Below are 23,630 nucleotides of genomic sequence, written 5' to 3' on the forward strand. Positions count from 1 at the left end.
TTTTCTGCTTGATTCCTTTCCCCTGTTATCTCACTGTACACACACTTTTGTTTATCCTGTCCTGACCCTGCAGTGTTCTCCACCCATCCACGTCAAACGTTTTTACCTTTTCGGTCTCCCAATCCTACAGATGCCTCCAACGCAAACACATATCACAGCATTTGAGGAGATTTTTTTTCCTTCTTTTACTTTCAAAACCATGTTAGCCTCTTTATATCTATACAAATATGACTGTTTTGAGAACAAAACTAAGATTTATAGATAATGTTTAGCCTACACTTCCTCTATTTTACTATGATGTCTGTGCAAGCAGTGATCCCAATCAAAGGAAAAGAATTATTTTTCCTTAAATATTTATTAATTTGTCTTAGCAGGATGTAGTCTGAGAATTCACATTACTTAAAATTCAATATAAGTCAAGTTTGCTCAGAATTTGAACAATTTTTTCCAGCTATAGGATTAGAGACTTAGCGCTAGAATCCAATGGTGCAACCCTCATATTGTACTCTTCTCTTTGGTCCAGTTACTATCAGACCTTATCACTGTTGGTGAGGAGTTACTCACTTGAGGGAATCATATGGGAACATATTTACTTCCTTGACTAGGCTAAAGGAACAGCTGAAGTGACAGTATTTATACTTTCTGAGTGCTGCTAAATCATCCCTAAGGATAACTTAACTCCAGGGCATGTAACAGTATCTTTGAAGAGCAATCTGTGCATTTGAGATGCTTCTCATATTATAACAAATAATAGGTGTTTCAAATAAATAACAAAAGAAAGTCTTAGTAGGACTTTCTCATGACTTTAAAATTCTTCATTACCATAGAAGTTGACCATTATGATTTATTTTGAATATATTAAAAATAAGAGTTTAAGAGCAAAGCATAATTAATTCAGTAATTGCACTAACTGCTCCAAAACGTAAATGTAAAGTGTGAGCTGCATGGAATACCTCATATCTTTCATTTGCTATTCTTCAAATAAAGTCAATTCTACTCTTTTTAGGCTCCTCAGAACCAATCACACAAACGACATTTTAAGAATTTCAAAACTGTACTCTTGGTTATGCAGATGAATGTTAGCTCAAATGCTATATAGTTCAGTTGGTTCAAATGTCTTTAAATTAAAACAATATATACACAATCTTAACATAAAATGCATTTTTAACAAAACCAGAAAAATATTTTGAGTTACTGGTAAAATAATAACTTCCCTATCTCAGAAATACTTGTACTGTTCAACTTATTTTCTTGGGGGGTGGGGAGGTTGTTAGTTTGTTTGTTTGTTTGTTTTTCCCAATCATATGTTAACTATGCCTGTAGAAAATTTCCTAGAGTGCTATCTTTTCAAAGACAGAAGATGTTATCAAGAATTTATCAGTCCCAGGAGAAGATGCCACTCATGGATCCCACTGGCTTTGAAACTCTAAGTGACAGGAGCTATTGACTGTCATAGATATAGTTCTCAAATGACTTCTCCACCCCTGAAACTCAAAATCTGCTTTCACTGGCAGGTGTGCCAAGAATTTTATTTCCAATATCAAAATTCTTTCTGTTTTAGAATAACTGGGAATATCAAGTAAAATGAACTTCTGTACAGATGAACATTGCCAAGTCTAGAAAATGTTTAAATATTACTGGAACACTTTTGATGGTTAGAAGGCATAATATAGTTTTTAACTCAAAAGCGAATTTTAACTTATCACAGGTGAGTATCTATAACACCTTTTTTCTTAGAACAACATCCTACCTAAAATAGTAACATTATTTTTAAAAGCTTAATCTCATTATATGTTTGGCAAATATCTTGGAATCATAGAATGGTTTGAGTTCAAAGAAACCTTAAAGATGATCTAGTTTCAATTCCCTGCCATGGGCAGGTGCACCTTTCACTAAACCAGGTTGCTCAGAGTTCCATCCAACCCAGCCTTGAACACTTCCAGGGATGGGGCATTTGCAACTTCTCTGGGCAACCTGTTCCAGTGTCTCATTTCCCCCACAGTAAAGAATTTTTTCTTAACATCTAATCTAAATCAATGCTCTTTCAGTTTGAATTTATTCCCCCTTGTCCTGTCACTACATGGTCTTGTCAATATTCTCTCTTCTTTCTTTTAGGCTCACTTCAGGTACTGGAAAGCTGCAATTAGGTCACCCTGAAACCTTCTCTTTTCTAGGCTGAAGAGTCCGAATTCTCTCAGCCCTTCCTCAGAGGAGGGATGCTTCATTCCTCTAATCATCTACATGGTCCACCTCTGGACTTGCTCTAATAGGTTGATGTCTTTCCTGTGCTGGGATACAATTTTCATATATATATATCATAAGTATATACATATATCTCTCAGAGGTGTATACATATATATATATAAAATAAGTATATACATTTTTGTGACTAAATAATTTATTTTGCCATTTATACAAAGCATTTTTTAGTACTGCAAATCACAGTCATCAGAAAAAAGGCTTTCATTATAGATATATCCTTGTATGCAATCTCTTTGAAAAGTCTCCTTGTCAATTTCTGTGGAAAGAAACTAGTCAGTATATTCTACAGCCAGATATTACAAATACATTGAATTAGTTTCTCATAGCAGTTTTTAAAATGGTTAGTAAAAATATTGCCTGAAGTCATTATGATTGTTATATTTTTTGAGCTTTATATTTTTATGTTTTTTATGTCTACTGATAACATAGGCAAAAAAAGTGAAAAATCAAGGTAAAATATTTCTGAAATTAAAATGAGGTGACCTAATTTTAACAGACTGGCTTAATTGCTCTCAATTTCATTTGACTAATAGTGCATAATAAAATAAATGGAAATGTGAAGGAATGTCAGGAACATTAAATTATTAAAGGAGTATGCTTGCTTTAACCTCACTTTCTCTGAAGGTTCTAACGTCCATCACCTGATCAACACCTCTTCTGTGCTCTTCAGACACAGTGTAAATATTTTCAATATTGTGTATGTTACAATACTAAGAGGCTCATTATATGTTATATACATCAGAGTGGACTTAATCATTACAGTCTGTGAACTGTCATTCATTTACATGTTTAAACTTTCTATATAATATGATATATAAACCACTATTTCACACTTTGTCAACCCCATTTTCTTATAAATAGGTCATAGATGCTATAAGACTGGGGACTTGTCACATATTACATTGTGATACTTCTTTCAAATGAGTAAAACTCCTTCCCTCTTTTTGTTCTGAAATGTGTCTTCCATATTTCACTGTAATTAGAAATATCACCTGAGATACCATTTTGCCTCCACTATCAACATTTCACTTATATCAAAAGAGATTTATATAAAAAAACAGATTGAAAGTGATCCTCTGAAATTTTCAAATCATTCTGTATTGTTATGACAAACCAGATTACAGATTTGAAAGTATGACATTAACAAATGTTGATAGACTTTTTGTATATCTGTGCAATTTTTAAACAGAAAAGAAACATCATTTTCTACACAGATATAGAATTTTGGTGAGATGGTTACTAAGGATTGTTGACCTTAGAACTAAATATTTGATGAAGGGAAGTTAAAAGGCAGTATTTTCAGAATGGACAAACTATTTTTCAGTATGATTGAACTAAGACCTGTTCGTATTGGAACTGAGGAACATATTTGTCTATATCAGAAGTACGGAATGTGTACGTGTATGGACATTTCTCTGTGTGTTTGTGAGTGTATTTTACAAGCCTTATAGACAACAGGGTATGTGTATATACAATATATATAATTTACAAATGTAGGTTTTTACATATCACTATATTCATAGAAACATAGAAATTTTTGGGGGTAGAAAAGACTTTTAAGACCATCAAATCCAACTGTTAACCTAACACTGCTAAGTCCACTATTAAACTATGTCCCCAAGCACCACATCTACACTTCTTTTACATACCTCCAGGGATGGTGACTCAACCAACTCCCTGGCAGTCCATTCTAATGCTTTACAACCCTTTCCATGAAGAAGTTTTTCCCAATATGTAATCTAAACCTCCCCTGGTGCAACTTGAGGGACAGGTGACCTGGGGAGAGTACAGGGATACAGTTCAAATGTGTAGGGATGGGGTCATGAAAGCCAAGGCAAAGCTGGAACAGGACTTGGCAAGGGACACGAAGAATAAAAAGAAGAGATTCTATAAGTAAATGTACATACATAATACATAGAAATGAAAGATCAAGGAGAGTCTACCCTCCCTGATAAGCAAGAAGGGTGAACTGGTTGCAACTGATATGGAGAAGAAACACTATTTTACCTCCAAGGATTTGCCTTTGTCTTGTTTAACACCCAGCTTGTAGCCTGAGGTGTGGGTTGTGCACCTCCTCAGCATCCGAAGGCCACTCTGCACGTTGTTTGCAAAGCACCTTGCTGATTGTTTGAGCCATCAGCATTAACTGACCAGCCTCTCACAGGGTTGTGAGTGTGGGAATGAGTCTGTGGGCTATGACCTCCTCCTAGTCTCATTTACTTCACCTTAAACCTGAGATGATTAGAAGATCTCATACTGCCTTTATCTTATCTCAAGTTCCTGTCAGGAGGCTTAACTCACAGTCCAATTCCCTGAAATCCAGGAGGCATATTCAGGTAGGGAGTGGGCTTCAGTGATCTTAACAATGTTTAAGCCATTAACCATTTCAGTTTCTCAGACAGGGTCCTTAGGAAACTGGCTGATATTGTTACCAAGCCACTCATTAATGTATATGAAAAGTCATGGCAGTCAGGTGAAGTCCCTGGTGACTGGAAAAAAGGGAAACAATGCTCCCACTTTCAAAAAAAGGAGAAAGGAAGACCTGTGGAACTGCAGATTGGTGAGCCTCACCTCTGTGCCTGGGAAGATCGTGAGGCAGATCCTTCTAGATGTGCTAAGGCACATACAAGGCGGTGATCCAAGGCAGCCAGCACATCTCTACTAGAGCAAATAGTGCCTGATAATGTGGTGGCCTTCTATGATGGAGCGATTGCAATGGTCAACAAGGGAAGAATGACAAGTATCATCTATCTAGAATTTTGTAAGGCACTTGATACAGTCCCACATGACATCCTTATCTCCAGTGGATGGACTTCTCAGTGGATAAGGAATTGTCTGAATGGACGCAGCCAGAGAGTTTTGATCAATGGCTCAATGTCCCTGTGGAAAGCAGTCACAAGTGGTGTTCCCCACCACCAGAGTGCTCTCCAGAATCCTCATCAATGATATTGACAGTGAGATTGAGTGCACTCCCAGCAAGTTTGCAGATGACACACAGGGACCTGGACAAACTTTAGAAGTCGGTCCATGGGAACCTGGTGAAGTTCAACAAGCCCAAGGGCAGGGTGCTGCACCTGGGTTGAGGCAATCCCAGACATGAGCACAGACTGGGAGAAGAACTGACGGAGAGCAGATGGGCAGAGAATGACTTGGAGGTTCTCATGGATAAAAAGCTGGACATGAGCCAGCAGTGTACACTCACAGCCCAGAAGGCCAACTGTGTTCTAGGCTGCACCAAAAGAAGAGTGGCCAGCAGGTCGAGTGAGGTGATTTTCCCCCTCTACTCTGCCCCTGTGCGACCCCGCTTTGAGTGCTGCATCCAGGTCCAGGGTCCTTAACACAAGAAATATGTAGAACTGCTGGAGTAGATCCAGAGGAGGCCACAAAAATGATCAGAGGGCTGAAATACCTCTCCTGCAAAGACAGGCTGAGACAACTTGAATTGTTCAGCCTGGAGAAGAAAAGGCTCCAGAGAGACCTCATTGTGGCCTTCCAGTATCTGAAGGGGGCTCATAAAATTGAGGGAGAGGGACTTTTTTTTTACTGGCAGACAGTAACAGGACAAGAGGCAACAGTTTTGAATTGAAAGAAGGCAGGTTTAGACTAGATATTAGAAAGAAATTCTTTACTCAGAGAGTGATGCTCTGCAACAGGTTGTCCAGAAAAGCTATGGATTTCCTATCCCTGGAAGTGTTCAAGGGCAAGTTGGATGCAGCCCTGAGCAACTTGATTTAGTGAGTGGCATCTCTTCCCAAAGCAGTAGGGCTGGAACTAGATGATCTTCAAGGTTTCCTCCAACCCAAACCATTCTATGATTCTACAACTATGATTCCAAATGATAGAAAGTTGCTTGGTGATCACGTCCTTCAGTACCTGTGGTGGATCCTCTCTGGTCCCACAGACCTGTATGGGGTAGCAGATCACTAACCATTTCCCATGAATACATTCACTTTGGTATAGAAACTTAGAAAATATAAAATTATGTATAGTTTTTAAAGGAAAGATTAATTTTAATATTTTTTTTAACCTTTTTGTTGTTATGACATATTTACTAGAATTCCCATACATTTGCCTATGTATCTGGTTTGCTTAGAAGACTGAGTACAAAGCAGTCAGAGTAAGAAAAGCATTTAAAAGTTACAGACTATCAAAATACTTTTGCTTGCAGGGGAGCAGGTTCCACTTAAGTAAAAGCAGAAGCAGGCCAGGATGGCATTAACACTTCTACATCTTCTTTACCAGAGTTCTAGAGAGAATGACTGCTTGTGAAAGAGGTCTGGAAAGTTACCAGTTTCAAGCTTCTAGAAGTTACAAATATATTGCAAATAATAGAGCAGGGTTCAAAGCATTCAATTTGCATGAAATTCCATGTTAACCTACATAGCCAGTAACTTCACTATGCTAAAAGTGTTTCCCTCCTTGATGTAGCAGATATAACAAGATGTGTTTAAAAACAGCATGTGATTACAGCTACTGAGAACAGGGAAACTAAAATGGGATGAATAATAATATGTCTGGCAGAACTGATAAAAGACAAAGTTTAAAGGTATCATGAGAGTGATGAAAAATCTATTGAATACAACATACACAGTTCAATATGATAAAGCAGAATTAGAAGGCAAAAAGTGTCATGTAATCTCAACATTCTTCAGAAACCCTGGTATACGCTTTCCTATAATTAAATAGAACTTGATAAAGGAGAAAGTTGAAAAAACATTACATTATGAAGGCAAACAGTGTCAAAATCAAAACTCTGAATCTTGCTTTCTGCTAAGAGTGTTTAACTAACAGCATCTTAACAAAATTTGGAATTTTGTAGAGCAAAATTTTAAACAAAATGATATTAAGTGTTCTGTAGCATGTGCCGGTTTGAGTATTATTAATAATATTTTCAGAACCTTCTTCATATGTTAGTCAGTCTTAAAGGAAATAACGAAATATTGAAGACATTTTAGGCAGTGGAAGTATGTGACTCAACAGAGGGATGAAAATCCACTTCAGTGAAGTATTTATTTAATGAATTTTTTTCGCCGTAAGTAATAGAAGTAAATTCAGTTAGCTGCTGTATACTAGCTTCAATTTCTCTGAGATGTACTGTTAACATTGATATCTGGTTCTATTGGTTTGGTCTTTCAAATGCCTTTGTGAGTTCCATTATCCACATACATTACATGAACAGAAAAGTTGACTCAATATTCAATTCCTTTGCCAAAACCAAAAGTACAAAGAGGAAGAATAGTATACATTGAGGAAAGGAGAAAAAACTTACATCCCATCCTAGAATAGATGTCTAAAGCAGATGATACCATTTCTCTTCACTTACTACAGAGTGGTATAACTTACACAGACTAACTAATGGATACCTACAAGTAAGATTAATCCCACTCTTGGTGACTAACTAGATACTTGCACAGAAGTCTTTATAAACAATGTCTGAAAAGCATTTGTCTCCTGACAATTACAGGGTATCACAGAATCACAGAATAACTGAGGTTGGAATGGACTTCTGGAGTTCATCTGATTAACCACATGTGCTCTACAGCAGGGTCAGCTACAACAGCGTGCTCAGGGCATTTTTCAGTTCATTTCTGAACATCTCCAAGGATGGAAACTCTGCAATCTCTCTGGGCAACTGTTCCAATGTTTGAGTGCCCTAATAGTGTAAAAATAATTAAAAAAAAAAAAAAGAAAGAAAAGAAAAAGAACTTCCTGCATTTCAGTTCATGTCAATTCCTTCCTGGAAAAGTATGGGAAACTGAAAATGTCTTTGACTTATGGTAAGAACTACTTAGCAACAACTAAAACATCAATGTGTTATCTACATTATTCTATACGATATTCAAAACACAGCACTGTACCAGCTTCCAAACCAAAAACTAACTGTATCCCAAACAAAACTAGGATAGCACTATTTCCCCTTCATAGCCCCATGTGATCTATTCCAAATCACCTCCTCGCTCTTCCTTCCTTTTCAGGAATTGAAGTGAGTCTGGATACAGGAGCAGCATATGCTTCCTTTTAGTCAGCAGAAACCTCTCCTGATCACCATGAGCTTTCAAAGACTATCAGGAAACCATCACAATGACTACAGCCAGCATCCTCAGCATTTGTGGGAGTGCCACTGTTTCAGGTCCAAAAGGCACATGTATCCCCAATTTTATTAAATGTTCCCTCACCTCATCCTCATCAAGGACAAGCCTTCCTTGCTCTAGAATTTTTTATTGGTGTCAGAGACTCCCAAAAGCCAGTCTTACCTGTGAATAATAAGACAAAAAGGGCACCAAGCACCTTGGCCTTTTCTGAGTCCATTGTCTTTAGGTTCCCTGTCTTGTTCAGCATTTTCATTAGACTTTCCTGCTTCTGGATATCCTGTATGGAAGCCACTACTACAGAAGTGGTCTGTAAATGTGCAGACCAAATTTACCCAAATAGCCCTTCATTTTTAAAAATGGGCTTATTTTTTCAAGCTGGTAATAGAATACATTGTAGCATTACAATCTAGTTCAGAAGTACCAAGTGAACAAATCATTACGTCTTCACAATCTTTGGATAACTGTGGAAACTACCTCTAAAGATTTGGGGTTTTTTTACTATCTTCTTGTTGAAGAGCTTTCGAAACTCAAAACTCACTATTATAATTGTGATAGGGAGAATATTCACATCTACATGACCATGGTCATATTACGGATTGGGTTGTTAAACAGGCATACAGAATTTTGCAGAGTGCTAACAGACATTTCCATATGATTAAAAACTGGTCACATGAAAGTATTTCTATAACTCTAAACATATCTTTTTCTCAGAACAAATGTATTTACAAAATGTTATTTACCACAAGCAATGGTATGGTAGTGGAAATATATACCTGGAGGCTGGACCAAAGCATATATTTTTCTGCCAAATATGTCCCATCTTTCATAGGTCCTTTCTAGATTAGAGGTCTTTCTAGAAAAGGGGTCCCTGCTATTTTGAACTTTCTTAGAACTCGCTGTAATGCATGTACTCATTGTCAGATGAGAATAAGAATCTTAAACTATGTGAAAAGTATGTTGTATCCAACTTTCAGTGAGTGCAAGTTATCTATGGTGGATCATCAGTATTTTTTTCCCAAGTTTAAGTAATACACCAGGTCTAGTAAGTATAGAAGCATACATCAGATTTAACAGCTTGACACATTTCTTCTACTGCAGACACACCAATGTATTAAGGATCTTATTCATCCAAGAGCGTTTCTCACTTGGTTTTTTAATAGGCCTATTTCCTCCTTTAAATAAGGCATATATGTGCTTATGCATCAAAACAAGGGCAAGTATTTCTTTTGGGGATTCATTGTTCTTCCTCATCTATTCTTTTCACTACAATAAAAAATAAAAAAAAATCCAGCCACGGAAAATATGACTTTTTAGGTCATATCGTGATCAGCTGGGAATCCACAGTGGTATGCTCAGACAACTTGACCTCATGAGTACAGGCACAGTATTCTTCTGGCACTAAGAATTTGATCTGTGTACCTGTGCATGCATACCAAGAATGAAACCTATGTAGACAAGCATTCACAGAAAAAACCCCACATTATTCTATAATCCAGAAAAATGTTTTATTTGTCTTTTGGCACCTTTATACATATCTCTCATGGTCTAGACTACTTTGTTTTTTTTTCCTATAAGATTTAAATCAACGATATAAAGTGATTTTTTTCCAACACAAACCTCCAAGCTAAAAATGAAAAGTAATTAAAAGTCAAAACCCGCACCTTTGCTTTATGGGTATTCATTTTGCTTTATAAAAATACAGCTTAAAAATGTAGTCCAAACCAGTCAATAGTCCTTAATATTTAATTCTAGAATTTGTAAGCTTTTCTGTGTTCTTTTAATTTCCCAGACTTATTTCCAAAATGTTGTAATGTTTTTACAAAAGTTTTTAAAAAAAATCCAGCTATTATCTGTCTCATTTTGGAATGAGAAGGGGCAAGTTAATTATACTATATAGAAAAAAATATTATCTCAGTAGCTGAAAATACATTTTTCTCTATTCCTATTTTGCATTCAAAAATGCTAATAAATGTACTTATATACTGTAACCATAGAAATACCTCCTGAATTTATATATAAGTGTGATGAAAGGTACACCTGAAATCCTGAAAAGATTACTGCAGTGAAGTGAAACTGTTCAGTTACTGATTGCCTTGTCAGCATTATAGCAGCCTCCAACCTGCTTCTATATAGATCTAGTAGCCTATGTGGCAGAACATGAAGAATAGCCACCTGTGTCAGATACAGCAGCAGGTGCCATATCCATTGAACAGGCTGCTACCTTATTACAATAAATCTCTTTCAAGCTCCTGGCAGCTTTGACAGACACTCCACAACCTCAAAAAGTTGTCTGAATAGAAACAAGAAACTCAACACATAACATCAGCTGAAAAAGGCCAGAAACTGAATCTGATGCAGATGTATTGTGAAGTTTAGGTAAGACAGTGTTTAGACTCACGAGAAGTTCTTTATCATGCATAACAGTCATATGTTTCAGTACAATATTGCTAATGCACTTGTAAGGTAGAACTTGAAATAGGATAACATATAGGTAAAGATAAATTCTCTGTCACTATAATTTTACAAATTTCTGTTTGTACAGATGGAACTTGTGTCAATAAAACCAAGTAGGATATCTCATCACTAGGAGATTGAAAAAATGACAACTTTTCAGGGTACCCATCAGTAACTCTATACCTGAAGTTTTTGTAGGAAGATATATATCAAGAATACTTGATCAGATTATTTTCAAAAACATTTTAAGAGTCTCACCTACATTTATTAGTAGATGTGTTTTGAGCTCAGAACTACTATTTACTTTGTGGGTTAAAAGTAGTTCTTGAGATGCACGACTCAGTCGAACATTTTAGAAAGTACCCCAGCTTCATGAATAACAGGTCTCTATAACTGGATCATGCAGTTCTGCCTCCAGTAACTGTTGAATTTCCTGTTGTCAGTTGTTTAATAGTAGCTACTCATTTTGTCAAGTCTATATTTGTCTCTTTAAAGGACGTAGTGGTGAAAATGATAATTATAAAGAGACAATCTTTGAAGGCAAAATAGTTAGACATATCAGTCGAAAAATGGAAGATGAGTATGTGATTCTTGTGAAGGAAAAGAAAGAACAAACAGTTCAATCAATTAGATATGTGTGTGCATTTCCTGTAATGGCACACAAGGATGACAGTTCTGCGAATTTTGCTGACGTTATTTTGATGGATAAGGAAAATAAATACCCAGAAATACCACCAGTAGTTCCCATTATTTTGTACCAGCTGAGTACATCCAAAACATCTCATAAAATGGGGACTGTTTGATATGCAGATCTCGGTCTGAGAATTCATCAGTTTTAATCATCATAGAACATGTTGCACGTATTTAGCTTAACTCACTCGAAGAAGCTGTGATTTGATGCTTGTGAGTCTTTGGATGATGCAGTAGTAATAGCCAGATATCCACTAGGAAGAGATGTTTACATTTGAGTTTCATGATCAACTAACAAAGGGAAGACACCTGGTTTTAGATATATATCTTACTGGGGGAACGAGAAATTATTAAAGGACTTTGTACAATCTCTACTGCTCTTCTGATGCTAATCAGAACACCTGCCAATTTTACAGGATGCTTTCAAGGCCACCTAGAGAGAATGGAAGCTGCACTTGTAGAATCAGTTTAAACTGATTCACAAGAGAGTAGTGACTGCCTATTTAATTCTGTTTCAGCCCTTGGTATGTTAGTAATTACTGAACTCGCGTTTGTGGCAGATAAAGCAACAGTCTGGTGCTGCTCCAATGATGAGACTTGTGTAGTGAAAACAGAAAATGTCATTAAAGAACGAATGAGAAAGATGATTGTATCATAATTATGCTGGGGAAGAGGTACCAACCTTAGAACTGTGGAAGTATTGGCAGCCACATATGGTACAGGTGTGATATCAGACTTTTTTTCACTGAGACCTGAACAGTGGAACTAAGAAAGCATGAAAAGAGAACACCTGTTGAAGTTGCTATCCTGAATAGTGTTGAAGAGTCTCCAGTGGCAACTAGTCCTCCTAATCCATAGTTTAGTTTAGCCAAAGGAGTGGTCAGAAGTATCCCACAGTTGAAAATATCTGCCTTTTTCAGACATTTAAGATTAAAAATAAAGAAAAAACTGACAACCAAAACCAAACAAAGCAAAAAAAACCCCTCTTATGTAAGAGAAAAGAAAAAAAATTAATAACTTTGGCCATGGGTTAAATCTTCAGCAAATTACATGGATAGCAATACCAAAGCGTTATATAGAAGATAAACCCAACACTGCAAATCACATTCTTAATAAAAGTGTAGAAGCAATTTTAGTGACATCCAGAGTTGAGTAAATGCAAAATTCTCATTATTCATTTTCTTTATGAGGGCCAGCATCAGAACAAATAGCACTGCTCAGGACAGAAGTATTAAAATTTCTAAATAAAACTGCAACTATGAAACAATATGAAATGAATGAATTACAAATGTTATCCATTGACAACCTCAGAATATTTTGGAAGATATACAGATTTAACTGTATTTGCTAACTGCATTTCACTCAGTGTCGTTACTTACATAAGAAGGAATATTACCTATTAAGAATGCAACAAAAGTTTAGGTATATTCTGTACCAAAATCACACATTCACTAAAGCTCATTTACCAAATTTAAAAAAAAAACAAAACCAAAAACCAGAAAAAAACACATACAAAAATAAAAGGGGACTTTTGGTTTAATTTTTTATACAAGAAATCACTTTTATAGAGTGTATAAACAAAAAATTCGGAAACTGAAAGGATGTCTTATACACGTGCTATCTTTATAATGCTATCTTCAGTAAAATGGACAGGCCACATTGAAGGCACAATCTTCATAATAAAATGTTGTACTTCTATTACTGTTGATTTTTCTGCAAATGTTTCCAAAGTAACAGGATACACAATTTTTTGGCTTCCCAGAAATATCACTACAAGCAATTATAATGACAGAGAAGATGAGAGGTTTGTCCCAGATATTTTTAGTGAAAAAACATCTAGATGCACAGAAAAAGCACACTCAGTCAAGCACTCAGAAAACATGTGAACTAGAAGAGAAGAACTAAAGTCCCCATGGAGCCTGGTAAATTATCTTTCTGCTGCTGACTAGCCAAGGAAGAAGAGAAGATTGGCATTAGGATCAAATAGTACTGAACACAATATGAGACATATGAAATAGTACACTATAGCAAAGTAAACTAAAAACCAAGCTAAGAGAAAGTGCAATTTTCCTTACTGGATGCATAAGATACTGGGAAAAATTCTTTTGAGAGAAAAGAGTAATTTTACAATTATGTATAAATGCAATTAAGAACTGATGATGGAACCAATGAAAAAAAATAGAAGGCAGTATAGGAAGTAGAAAAAATCATTTCTAAGAAGAAAATGATTTACATTTCCAATGTTCTTACTATTTTAAAAGCATTAACAAGGAAAAAGTTTTATATACGCATTGCTCAGAAGCTCTTTTTACTTACCTTGGGACACCTCTCCTGTATGAAAATCAGGAGAAACATGTTTAGACCAAAGTTCCATGGACACAGCCAGGGCTGATGGAAGGTCATTGTCTAAAATTTCAGAAGGAAACACTCTGGCCACTTCAGTGACAGTTTTCTTGCTTTGGGGCATAGTAGGTAAACAGGTGATATTGTTTATTCCATCAACACAAATAAACCCAGTGGAGCAGGACTGTATAAGACAATCATTATAATTAAGCTCACAGCTTCGTCCCTGAAAGAGAGTTTTTAAAAAAAAAAAAAAATTTTTGAAAGCAATTTGCATTTCATAGTCATGTTATTTAAAATTATTGCTTTCTTTTGATTCTAAAATGTTGTTTCCTTGTATTAAGCTCTTTACACTTTTGAAAGTGTAATATTCCTTAATTAATTTAATAATGGAATTGTATATTTTGAATTTTAACAGTTTTATTTTGACTCCGATTTACTATTACAATTTACTATTACAAATTATCAATAAAAATAATTTCCCCACAGATTTGTAATTACCAAATATCAAGGACAATGTCACCAGTAATAAAAAATTTGGTTAAAATAATCAACTTTAGTTAGCATGTAGTTAAAGAAAACTTTGTACAATGGACTTAGCTGTTTAAAAACCTATGGTTTGCTCTGATTTACAAACTAATATTCTTTCATTTTTGTACATTGTAGCTCTTTTTTTGTTGTCTGCTGTTACCAAATCCTCACACAGCACCTTGCTAATACATTATGCTTAGAGATAATGCTTAGAAAAGGAAAAATATAGTGGCAGTCTCAAATTGGACCAGGCATTCATTTTCTATTTTTCATCAAGACTAACAATTCATGGAAAGCCTGAAATATCCTTCCTAGTAATAAACTAAAAATGTTCGTATTCAGTGGTCTGAAAAAAAGGCAAGAAATAATGTATTTCTTTTGCAGCAATAATTATGTTAATTAAATGTATTCTTGAAGTGTGAAATAAATATCTGCTGAAGTCAGGCCTGAGTTCATTTTATTTTCACTTCTATTGCAATGAACTAATAGGCTATGTGAAGAGATAGAGCTAAAAGCTGTCCCAGAATGATCTTGCGTATCTGGATAGCTATTTAAAATACACACACTGCCATCTCTGAAAGACATACATGTCTGACAACATATCATCATGACATAATTTCCAGCTGAATCTTCTCTTGCAACTGAGGCACATGTAAAAAGATTCAAGCCTTCTCTAGAGCTCAAGAGGCATGTGCTCATTACACACTTTCCATCTCACAAGATGTTTAGTCTTGCTTGTCTAGCTGGCTAATTATTTACACAGAACTTGAGACAATTTACATTTTCTGAGATCTCTGTCAACTCTACTAAATTCATTTATAATATTAAAAAACAATAGGAGGGGCAAGTGAGAGACAGGCAATTTTATGTAGACATAAAATCTGCAATTACTTTTTATACGAGTAGTTTAAATCATTTGTTGTTTAAAATAGAGGAGGATAAATTGAGGGTTTTTTGATGATTTAGATACATCCATGCTTGTTTCAATCAAGTTCTTAATTTGTTTTGGCAAGTAGATGGGTTATCTGGTATATTCATGGCACCTTATAAATCACTCACTGGATCGGTATTCCAAAACAGAAAGGAACAGCAGGCCAATTTATATGTCAGTTTCCACACATTTCTTCCTTTCTCTCTTCTAATTCCACACATAGAACAAATTATCAATTTGAGCAAACTCTTAATCCTATAAAATTTATGTTTCATTCTTACTTTCCTTGTGACAGATTAGTACATTTTTATGACTACTACAGTTAATGGTGAAGAGCATTTTATTATGATTTTATGATTCATAGAAACAAAGCAGATGTGGATAACCTCCACTGTGCATGAAGGGTACATTAAATAGTCATAGATAAATTTGATAGCACTGAAAGTACCTGTAAATGCTTTAACAATTTCCATGCAGGCAGATAAAATCATTTAGCTTGTGCAGATTTGTATTTAAAAGTAGTTATATATCTATAGATGTTTTCACTTAAAAAGTAAACATCTATGTCAAATACCACTAAAACTATGCTTTTCTTCTCAAAATCGATGAGAGATTTCATGATCCATACCATATGATCCATACTTCAAGTAGCAGTACAGACATAGACTACAGAAGACTACAGAAGATTTATCTAACACACTGTAGCTGGAGTTCCTTGAACACTTATTTCTCTGGGAATTTCACTGTTTCTACTCCACACTTACTCATAGTTAGGGGCCTAACCCCATCAGAGCTTAACAAATATATCTCTTGAAATATTTAGAATGTAACTTTTTATCTTTCACACTAGAGACAGGTATGTTAAATGTTTTTCTGGGCAGTTCCCCACCATGTTTTTTTTTTCTCTACTATGGCCTTCCCAAAGCATACTGGAATTCGAGGAACTGAAGATGGAACAACGAATAATGGAATAAAAGCAAAAGATGATACATCTTAAATTCCAGCTACTTCACAGCTTTACTACTTTTCCTTCTGTAAGGGCTTGTTCTGCAATATACTGTACACTAAATGCTCAAGCTATGTATTAATAGAAAAACTGCCCCCATGGCTCAAATATCTATCTAGCCTCAATATCAGTGAGCTATTAATGAATTCTTGGGTAAGAAAACAAGTAGAGTTTATATCTGATAACTCACCAAATACACCATTCTAACTTCTGGCAATAAGTAAATCAAGGACTCCCTAAGCCAAGAAAATATTTAGAAGAGTTATTTGACTAACAGTGAATCTATCTTCTTTCTGGACTCCATCCTTGAGCTTATTTGTAATTTGATCTCTACAGTGTCATGCAATACTGACTTGTACTAATAAATTTTGCATCAGTTGAAAAAATAGTTTCTACAAATAGATTTTAAGCTTCCTTCCTGATGATTTTATTTGGCATTTAGAAGGTTTTTTGTGAGACAAAAATACTAAAAAAAATGTGTAACTGATCTTCTCAATTACTGTGGTTTATTTAGGATAAGTATGAATATTTAAAGAAAAAAATTAGATTATTTTAACTTGAGGTCTGACTGTTTTCCACATAAAAAGACCATGTCCCTCCAATGATATATCCTTCATCATCACTTGACATCGTTTTGAATGCCAATCTGCTTTTGAAGACAAAAAGAGAGCAGTTGCTATGGTCTGTGGGAAGTATCAATGGTACCCATTGTACTCTGTAAGAAGCACCCTACAAAAATAGTATTCATTCTTATGAGATAGTCTTTTTCTTCTCCGGATAGCTTGTCAGTAAATTTAGTCAGATTATTAAAATCCATTTTTAACCTACCAAGCCTTTATGGTAAAATACAGACTTTACAAAATTGTGGGCAAAGAGTCACTGAAACAGGGAAAAAATTCCCGGTGGCTTGAACAAAGCACGTGTCACTCCTGTGCTCAAGAAAAGCAAGGTAGATCCAGGGAACCAAAGGCCAGTCAGCCTTACTTCAGTTCCTGGGAAGAAAGTCAGTGACACCTGGAAAACATTTTTAGGTATGGGAAGGACAAGAGGGTGATCAGGAATAGTTCACATGGAGCTATGAAGGGGAAAGTGCCTTACTGAGCTGATAACCCTATATGAAGAGATGAATGGCTTAGTGGATGAGAGGAAAGCAGTGAATGTTGTCTGTCTCGACTTTAGTGAGGCTTTCAACACTGTCTGTCCTAACTTCCTCATAGACAAGCTGACAAACCACGGATGAGTGGACAGTGAGAGGGACTGAAAACACTGAACTGCCACGCTCAAAGGGTTGTGTTTAGTGATCAGCAGCAGGAAGTCATGCCCGATGCCAATAATTAATGGTGTATCCCAAGATTTCATACTAGGTTCTGCACTACTTAAAGTCTTCAGTACTGGAAGATAGGACAGAGTGCACCCTCAGCAAGTTTTCATGTGTTACAAAATTGGGAGGAACTCCTGAAATACCAAATGAGTTTGCTGACATTTATACTGACCTCAAGAGACTGAAGTGTGCCAACAGGAACATCAGGAAACTCAGTAAAGAGAAATGTAAAGTCTTGCACCTGGGGTGGAATAACTCCTTGCATCAGTACATGCTCGGGGCTGACACACTAGAAAATGGCTTTGGAGAGAAGCACAAAGGGGTCTTGGTGGATGACAAACTGCACCAGGCAGCAATATGCACTTATAGCAAAGACTGACAAAATCCTGGGCTGCAATAGGAAAATCATTCTCCCCTGGCTGATGGAGTTTATTCCTCACATCTACTCAGTACAGGTGAGGCTACATCTGGAATAATGAATCCAGTTCTGAATTCCCCAGTTCAAGAGAGATATGAATCCACTGCCATATTCAAATTGACCTTTATCTTCCCTCTATAATTCTCCAGAGGAATTTGAGTAAAATCTACTTTATTTAGAGAAAATCTCTGCCTCCACAAAATCCTTTCTGTGTCAATTCTACAGGGATACCTTACATAAAAAACTTACTGGTCCCAGAATCATGATTTTGCATTATAGGCAAGTAGAGAAACTGATAGTCTCTAACTCTAGAATAAGGGGGTATTCTACTTTTTCTCATTTACATTAACGCTGGAAGTGAATCATAGCTCAAACAAAAAAAAAATATAGGGATACTTTCCCTCTTCTAGGTTCAGACATATTTAGTCCTCTGAGACTTATCATGATATTGAGATTAATGAAGGTTACATTGAATCCTTTCTCCACATTTTGGATTGTGGCTAATGTGGATGCAAACTTAGGGAATTCCTAATCTCTTATTCTGCAAGCAAATATAAACCACCTATAAGTGGTTTCATTACCTATAAAGGCTTCCATTATTTGGTGCCATGTTTATACCACACAAAGACAGCCCTTTCATCATTTGCTGGTGATGAGCCACTGGGTATGAAGTTTGCTTAGTATTGGAAGTTCCACTCTGAATGTTTAAGAGGTGTGTGTGAAGAACGCCTTAGAAATGTCCTGTGATAAAAGCATTAACACAAGTGTCTTCTGGTATTTTAGAATTGCACATATTGTTGCAAAGACCTTAATCAGCCTCATCATTTTCTTCAATCCATCTCTAAAACCTTTTCCTTCATTGGTTCCCTGTGGTCTGATTTGGTGCAGCTGTGTAACTTTGGATCAGCCTGCGGTGAAAACAGCTAAGCTGTGAGAAACATGTGTGAGATTTCTCATCAGGGCCCTTCATATCCGAGCTCAGAAGTTGCGTTAAGCTCAGGTCCTTGCTCTTGGTCCTTCACTGATCTTACAATGAAACTAAAGTCCACTACAGTAAGCCCAGTACTTTGCTGATCCTTATCTTATCTTGCTTCCGTGACTTCCTGGCTTAACATTAGACCTGCTTCATGATCATGAATTTGTCTGAAATTACCTTTTGTCACTGGTCTTGTTTTGCTATCATTGTTTGGATTCTGGGAGACTTCAACTCTTTCCTATAAGATCATTGCCCTTGCCTATCTCGCTGCTATGCCTGGCTCCTGTCCTGTCTTTTCCTGTGGAGCAGCCTGCCTGACCCTTGTCTTCCTCGACACGTGCTAGTATGTACTGGGGATTTCCTTGAGACAATGAACATGGGGCAGAGATCAATATGGCACCTGAAAAGAGCTGAAGACAGAAGTATTTTTCACTTTTTCACAAAACTTTTCCACTTTATTGCATCAGTAATTTTTTTCCCTCTCTGACAGTAAATAAGAATCTTCTACTGTAGAAAGAAGCCTTGAAACTTGCTGGCATCTGAAAAGTTACTAATTTTCTTTTTTGACTCCGTTGCAGAGTCACTCTGAAAGTAAATATGAATCTTACTTGCAATATTCTGTTCCTTCTATTTTACAGATGTAAATACACCACATACGTGGTGCACAGATAATAAACCAAGCATCGCTGCCATCATTTATAAAGAAAAGACATTCAAATAAACATTTCAAGCTTGGAGTTGTAGAGACAAGAATTTCTGAAGTAAGAAAAAAAATTAAAAATCATGTACTCCTTTCTCTTCTAGTTACTTATCTCAAACTATTAAATAGTATTATTAAACTAAGCTTGAACTGTGACGAGGTAAAGCACAAGTTCAAATTGTAGGAACCAATTGCATGCCTTCAAGTACAGAAAGAACTGTCATAAGAAAATGGTGGCAGTATGAAATTTCAACTTTAGTTAAATACAGTGCTGACATTTAGCCACTCTCAAAGTATTATAGAAAAACATAGAACTAAGCCACACAAGGTCAAGCATTCAAAGGAATTTTTTGATTTAGTTTCAGGGAACTCGTTTTCAAAATACCTGTCAAGTGTGAGTTACCTCAATATGTAAAAACATTAATTGCTATGCGAGATAAAAATATTAATCGTTATGTATTAAAAATTAATAAGAGTTTAAAAATTAACATGGATGACTAACAAAGACATTACATATCACATTTTTCCATTTTTTGTTGATATTGGGTAACTACTTCTCCAGAACATCAGAGCTTCTGTAGTAAAACAAATAAAATAAACAACAACCAAAATACTCAGAAGGGTTGAGTTTTATCTGAGTGAGGTTAAAGAGAAAGGGATTACATTATTTTCTGTGCAACAATGAATAATCAGGTTAAGGAAAGAATAAAAAAAAATTTCAGCATCTCACCACAAATCCTGGCTTGCAAAAACAGGAATAACCAAAGCTAGGTTCCTTCTGAACACAGATACCATGTATGCAGGGGTTGGATATGCACTCATCAACATCCAACTCACAATGGAGGCCTTCCCATCCTGTCAGAAAAAAAAAAAAAAGAAAAACAAACCCCATTAATCAGATTACTTGCAATTTTATTAATATGCATTTCTTATTAAGATCTCCTTTACCACTAAGCACACCCCATAAATGAGAGGCCAAATACTCATCTGGAAACTGTGGTTTAGATCATGTAATTTGAGCCTGTCTTGAACTTGCTCCTTGGAAGCTATGCCAAACTGGAAGCAGTAAATTTGCTAGGTAAACACAATCCCAGAATTCTGTAAAATATGGCTAGTTATTGAAGAACACAGACTTTCTGCCACAATACTCCCACTACAGATTTGGGTTTTTTTCTCCAATTAAATTTTCCTATTTCTAAACGAACTAACAAACAAAGAAAACCCAACAGACCCATAAACCCCCTAGCAGTCCTCAGCTAATACAAATCTAGTTGCCCCTGTTCAGCCTTTGCTTCCGAGCAGGTATAAATGGGTCTACCTGCCTGCCCAGCTAAAGACTTCATCCATGTGCCTGCTATTAGTTCCAGTGGCTGCTGGTGTTGCTTTTGAGCTCCCTGAGACGCTGTTAGAATAGAGTTTACATCTCTCCATTCTGCTTCCTCACCTGAACAGCCTGAAGCTGCAGCCACAGATCCTGAATATGCATCTATTATTCTATGGGACAATAGCTGACAAAATTCATGATCCATTACAGAATGCATTTGTCAGAGCTAAATCAATTCCCTTTCCTGGTATGACATACTGTCACCACATGCTTCACTTTGTTCTCTGGAGGTTTTTGGGAAGCTGTAATCATCTGCCTTGTTCCTATTTTTGTCTTGGTACCATCCCTGTTCCATTTTATTAAATTGCAACAGGGAATCTGTTGCAGAGTATATCAGACTATCTACCTTGTGGAAAGTTCTTTCCCAGAGTTGCCATTACAGATCAAAAAATCCTCAATCCCAGCCCCATATTTCTATAGGTGAAGCTTAGAAGAGAAATCCAAGACCTATAATATGGGAAAAGTAGTAGCCTGCAAATAGATTTTTAATAACTATTTCTACTTTCTATCTCCAGATGATAATTTTTCTTCAATCTCTTTCTTCAGTTGTGCAACTTTCCAAAAAGCTATTCCTCCCAAAGGTTTCCTGGCCTCTCCAAATTCACTCCTTTTCTGAGCTGTAACCTTCTCACCTTCTCAGCTGTTTCAGAGACTCAAATAACATTTGCAAATATCATATTAATTAAAAGAAGCAAGATACATAAAAATTATATATCTTCTTAATGCATGTGGTTCCTTCACTATGTCTTTTCCTGGTCAAGAAATAATGTAGATATTTTTCACCCCCACTAATAAATGCTATTTTTAAATGGAATACAAAGGAAAGACAGCTCATGTTCGGGTTGGAAGGTGTTTAAAACATGTTAGCTTCAGGAGTGAGTTCCAAGCCCCAGAGAAGCTTCTTCTACTTATACCAAACATTTTCACGTAGAGTTGCATAGAGGCAGCAGTGACAGTTCTTGGCTAGCAAGCAATTTTTGAATACCTATATACAACTATATTTAAAGTATTACTTTAATAAGCTTTAAAAAGGAGAAAAAAATTGAAATTGGCAATGTATTCTGTATGAGGCACTGTAATGACTAAAAAACACATCTTTCAAGTTTTTAAGTCATCTGTATTGGTGAAGGGGTATATGGCCACATGCAGTACCAGGAAGAGTGAGAGAACATACAGTTTAATCCATGTGGAATTTCCATTGTGTGACTATGCTGAGAGGAAAACAAATATATCATATTGAAGATAGGTCACGACTGACTTTTCAGATTAGAGGGGGTCTTTATTATCACGAATTTGACCTTCTGTATGGCAAAGTCCAGAAATTTTTCACTCATTGGTTCATAAATCAGGAGTATAGAGTTTTTCTGAATCATCGAGTATCTCCTTGACATTAAAAAAGTTGCTATGAAAGTATTAAGCTTTAAGCAAGTTAGTCCTAAACATAATCAGGCTCCAGTAAGCCAAAGATACTTGGATTTAGGTCTTACATATCAGAGTATCATTCCTTAGTACCAATTAAACAAATGAATAAACTGCCAAATTGGCTCTCATTACACACATGCTCTCTCTTGCTTCAATATCTTTCATACTTTTTTTTAAAAAAATTCTCTTACATATGTTTTGCAGTTTTACATACTGCATTAGGGACAATTCAGACTGAAAAAAAAATAAAGTATGTTATTATTCAATTCCCTATGTGCTTTTTTTTTAAAATGTAGAACAAGTATGAATAGAAATTATATGAACAGATTGCTAGAAAGACTGCAGAAAAGTGTGATATATATATATGGTCACTTGACTTCAGGAGAGTTTTGCAAGATCTTTTCACTTGTAAATTCTAACCAAGAAGGTGAACACACTTCAGTACAAAGGAAGTAAGTAGATCAGGTGCATGAAGATATCAGAAGTTAATAGAACCACTCAGAATAATATCATTCAGAATATTTCTAAATAATCTCTAAAATAATAAATAAGAAATCTTGTGTCCATACTATCAAATAAATTATTCAGCAGTGTTGGTCTGTACAATAGTAAATAATAAACTGAAAAACTAAAGTTTCAGAGGTTGGTACTAATAAAATTCTTAATTTAATAGTAACATGTGGAGCAGAATGCTACTTATGGATATGGACCAGGAATACTACTTATGTTGCCAAAAGGCTTTTTGTTAATAGAAATGACAGGGAGTAGTCCAGAACAGATTAAATTTGTGATTGTGTGACAACACAGGCTGACTGTGACTTTTGCATTTGTATAGATGCTAAATCTCTTATACTTTCCTAAGTCACCAGAACTGTTTTAGTTGATCTATGTCACCATAAGAAAACAACTCGCACTTTTTAAGAAAGTGCCTTTTTTCATTCTATTTGTAATAGCTCAAAAAATTCCTTTTAATCCCAGCCAGTGGACATAAACATATGTCTTACAGCAATGATAATAAGAGCAATAATATTATTATTATTAACAATAACAACAATAATAATACTTAAAATGTTCTGAATTTTTTTTTTCAATTTTCTTTT

At 35.8% G+C, this 23,630-nt stretch overlaps 1 protein-coding gene across 1 annotated transcript in view; it reads right to left on the bottom strand.

The window, feature by feature from the left end:
- Positions 1–23,630, bottom strand: part of EYS (eyes shut homolog) — a 671,723-nt gene that overhangs the window by 327,782 nt on the left and 320,311 nt on the right. The window contains exons 21-22 of the mRNA XM_051778236.1: positions 20,455–20,579; positions 13,815–14,067 (exon numbers count right to left, since the gene is read on the bottom strand). Of these exons, the coding sequence (XP_051634196.1) occupies positions 13,815–14,067; positions 20,455–20,579 (378 nt within the window). The remainder of the gene's footprint in view (positions 1–13,814; positions 14,068–20,454; positions 20,580–23,630) is intronic.

The sequence above is a fragment of the Manacus candei genome, unplaced genomic scaffold, assembly GCF_025592945.1.
Source record: "Manacus candei isolate 608988 ecotype Guabito, Panama unplaced genomic scaffold, ASM2559294v1 h1tg000011l, whole genome shotgun sequence".
NCBI lineage: Eukaryota > Metazoa > Chordata > Aves > Passeriformes > Pipridae > Manacus > Manacus candei.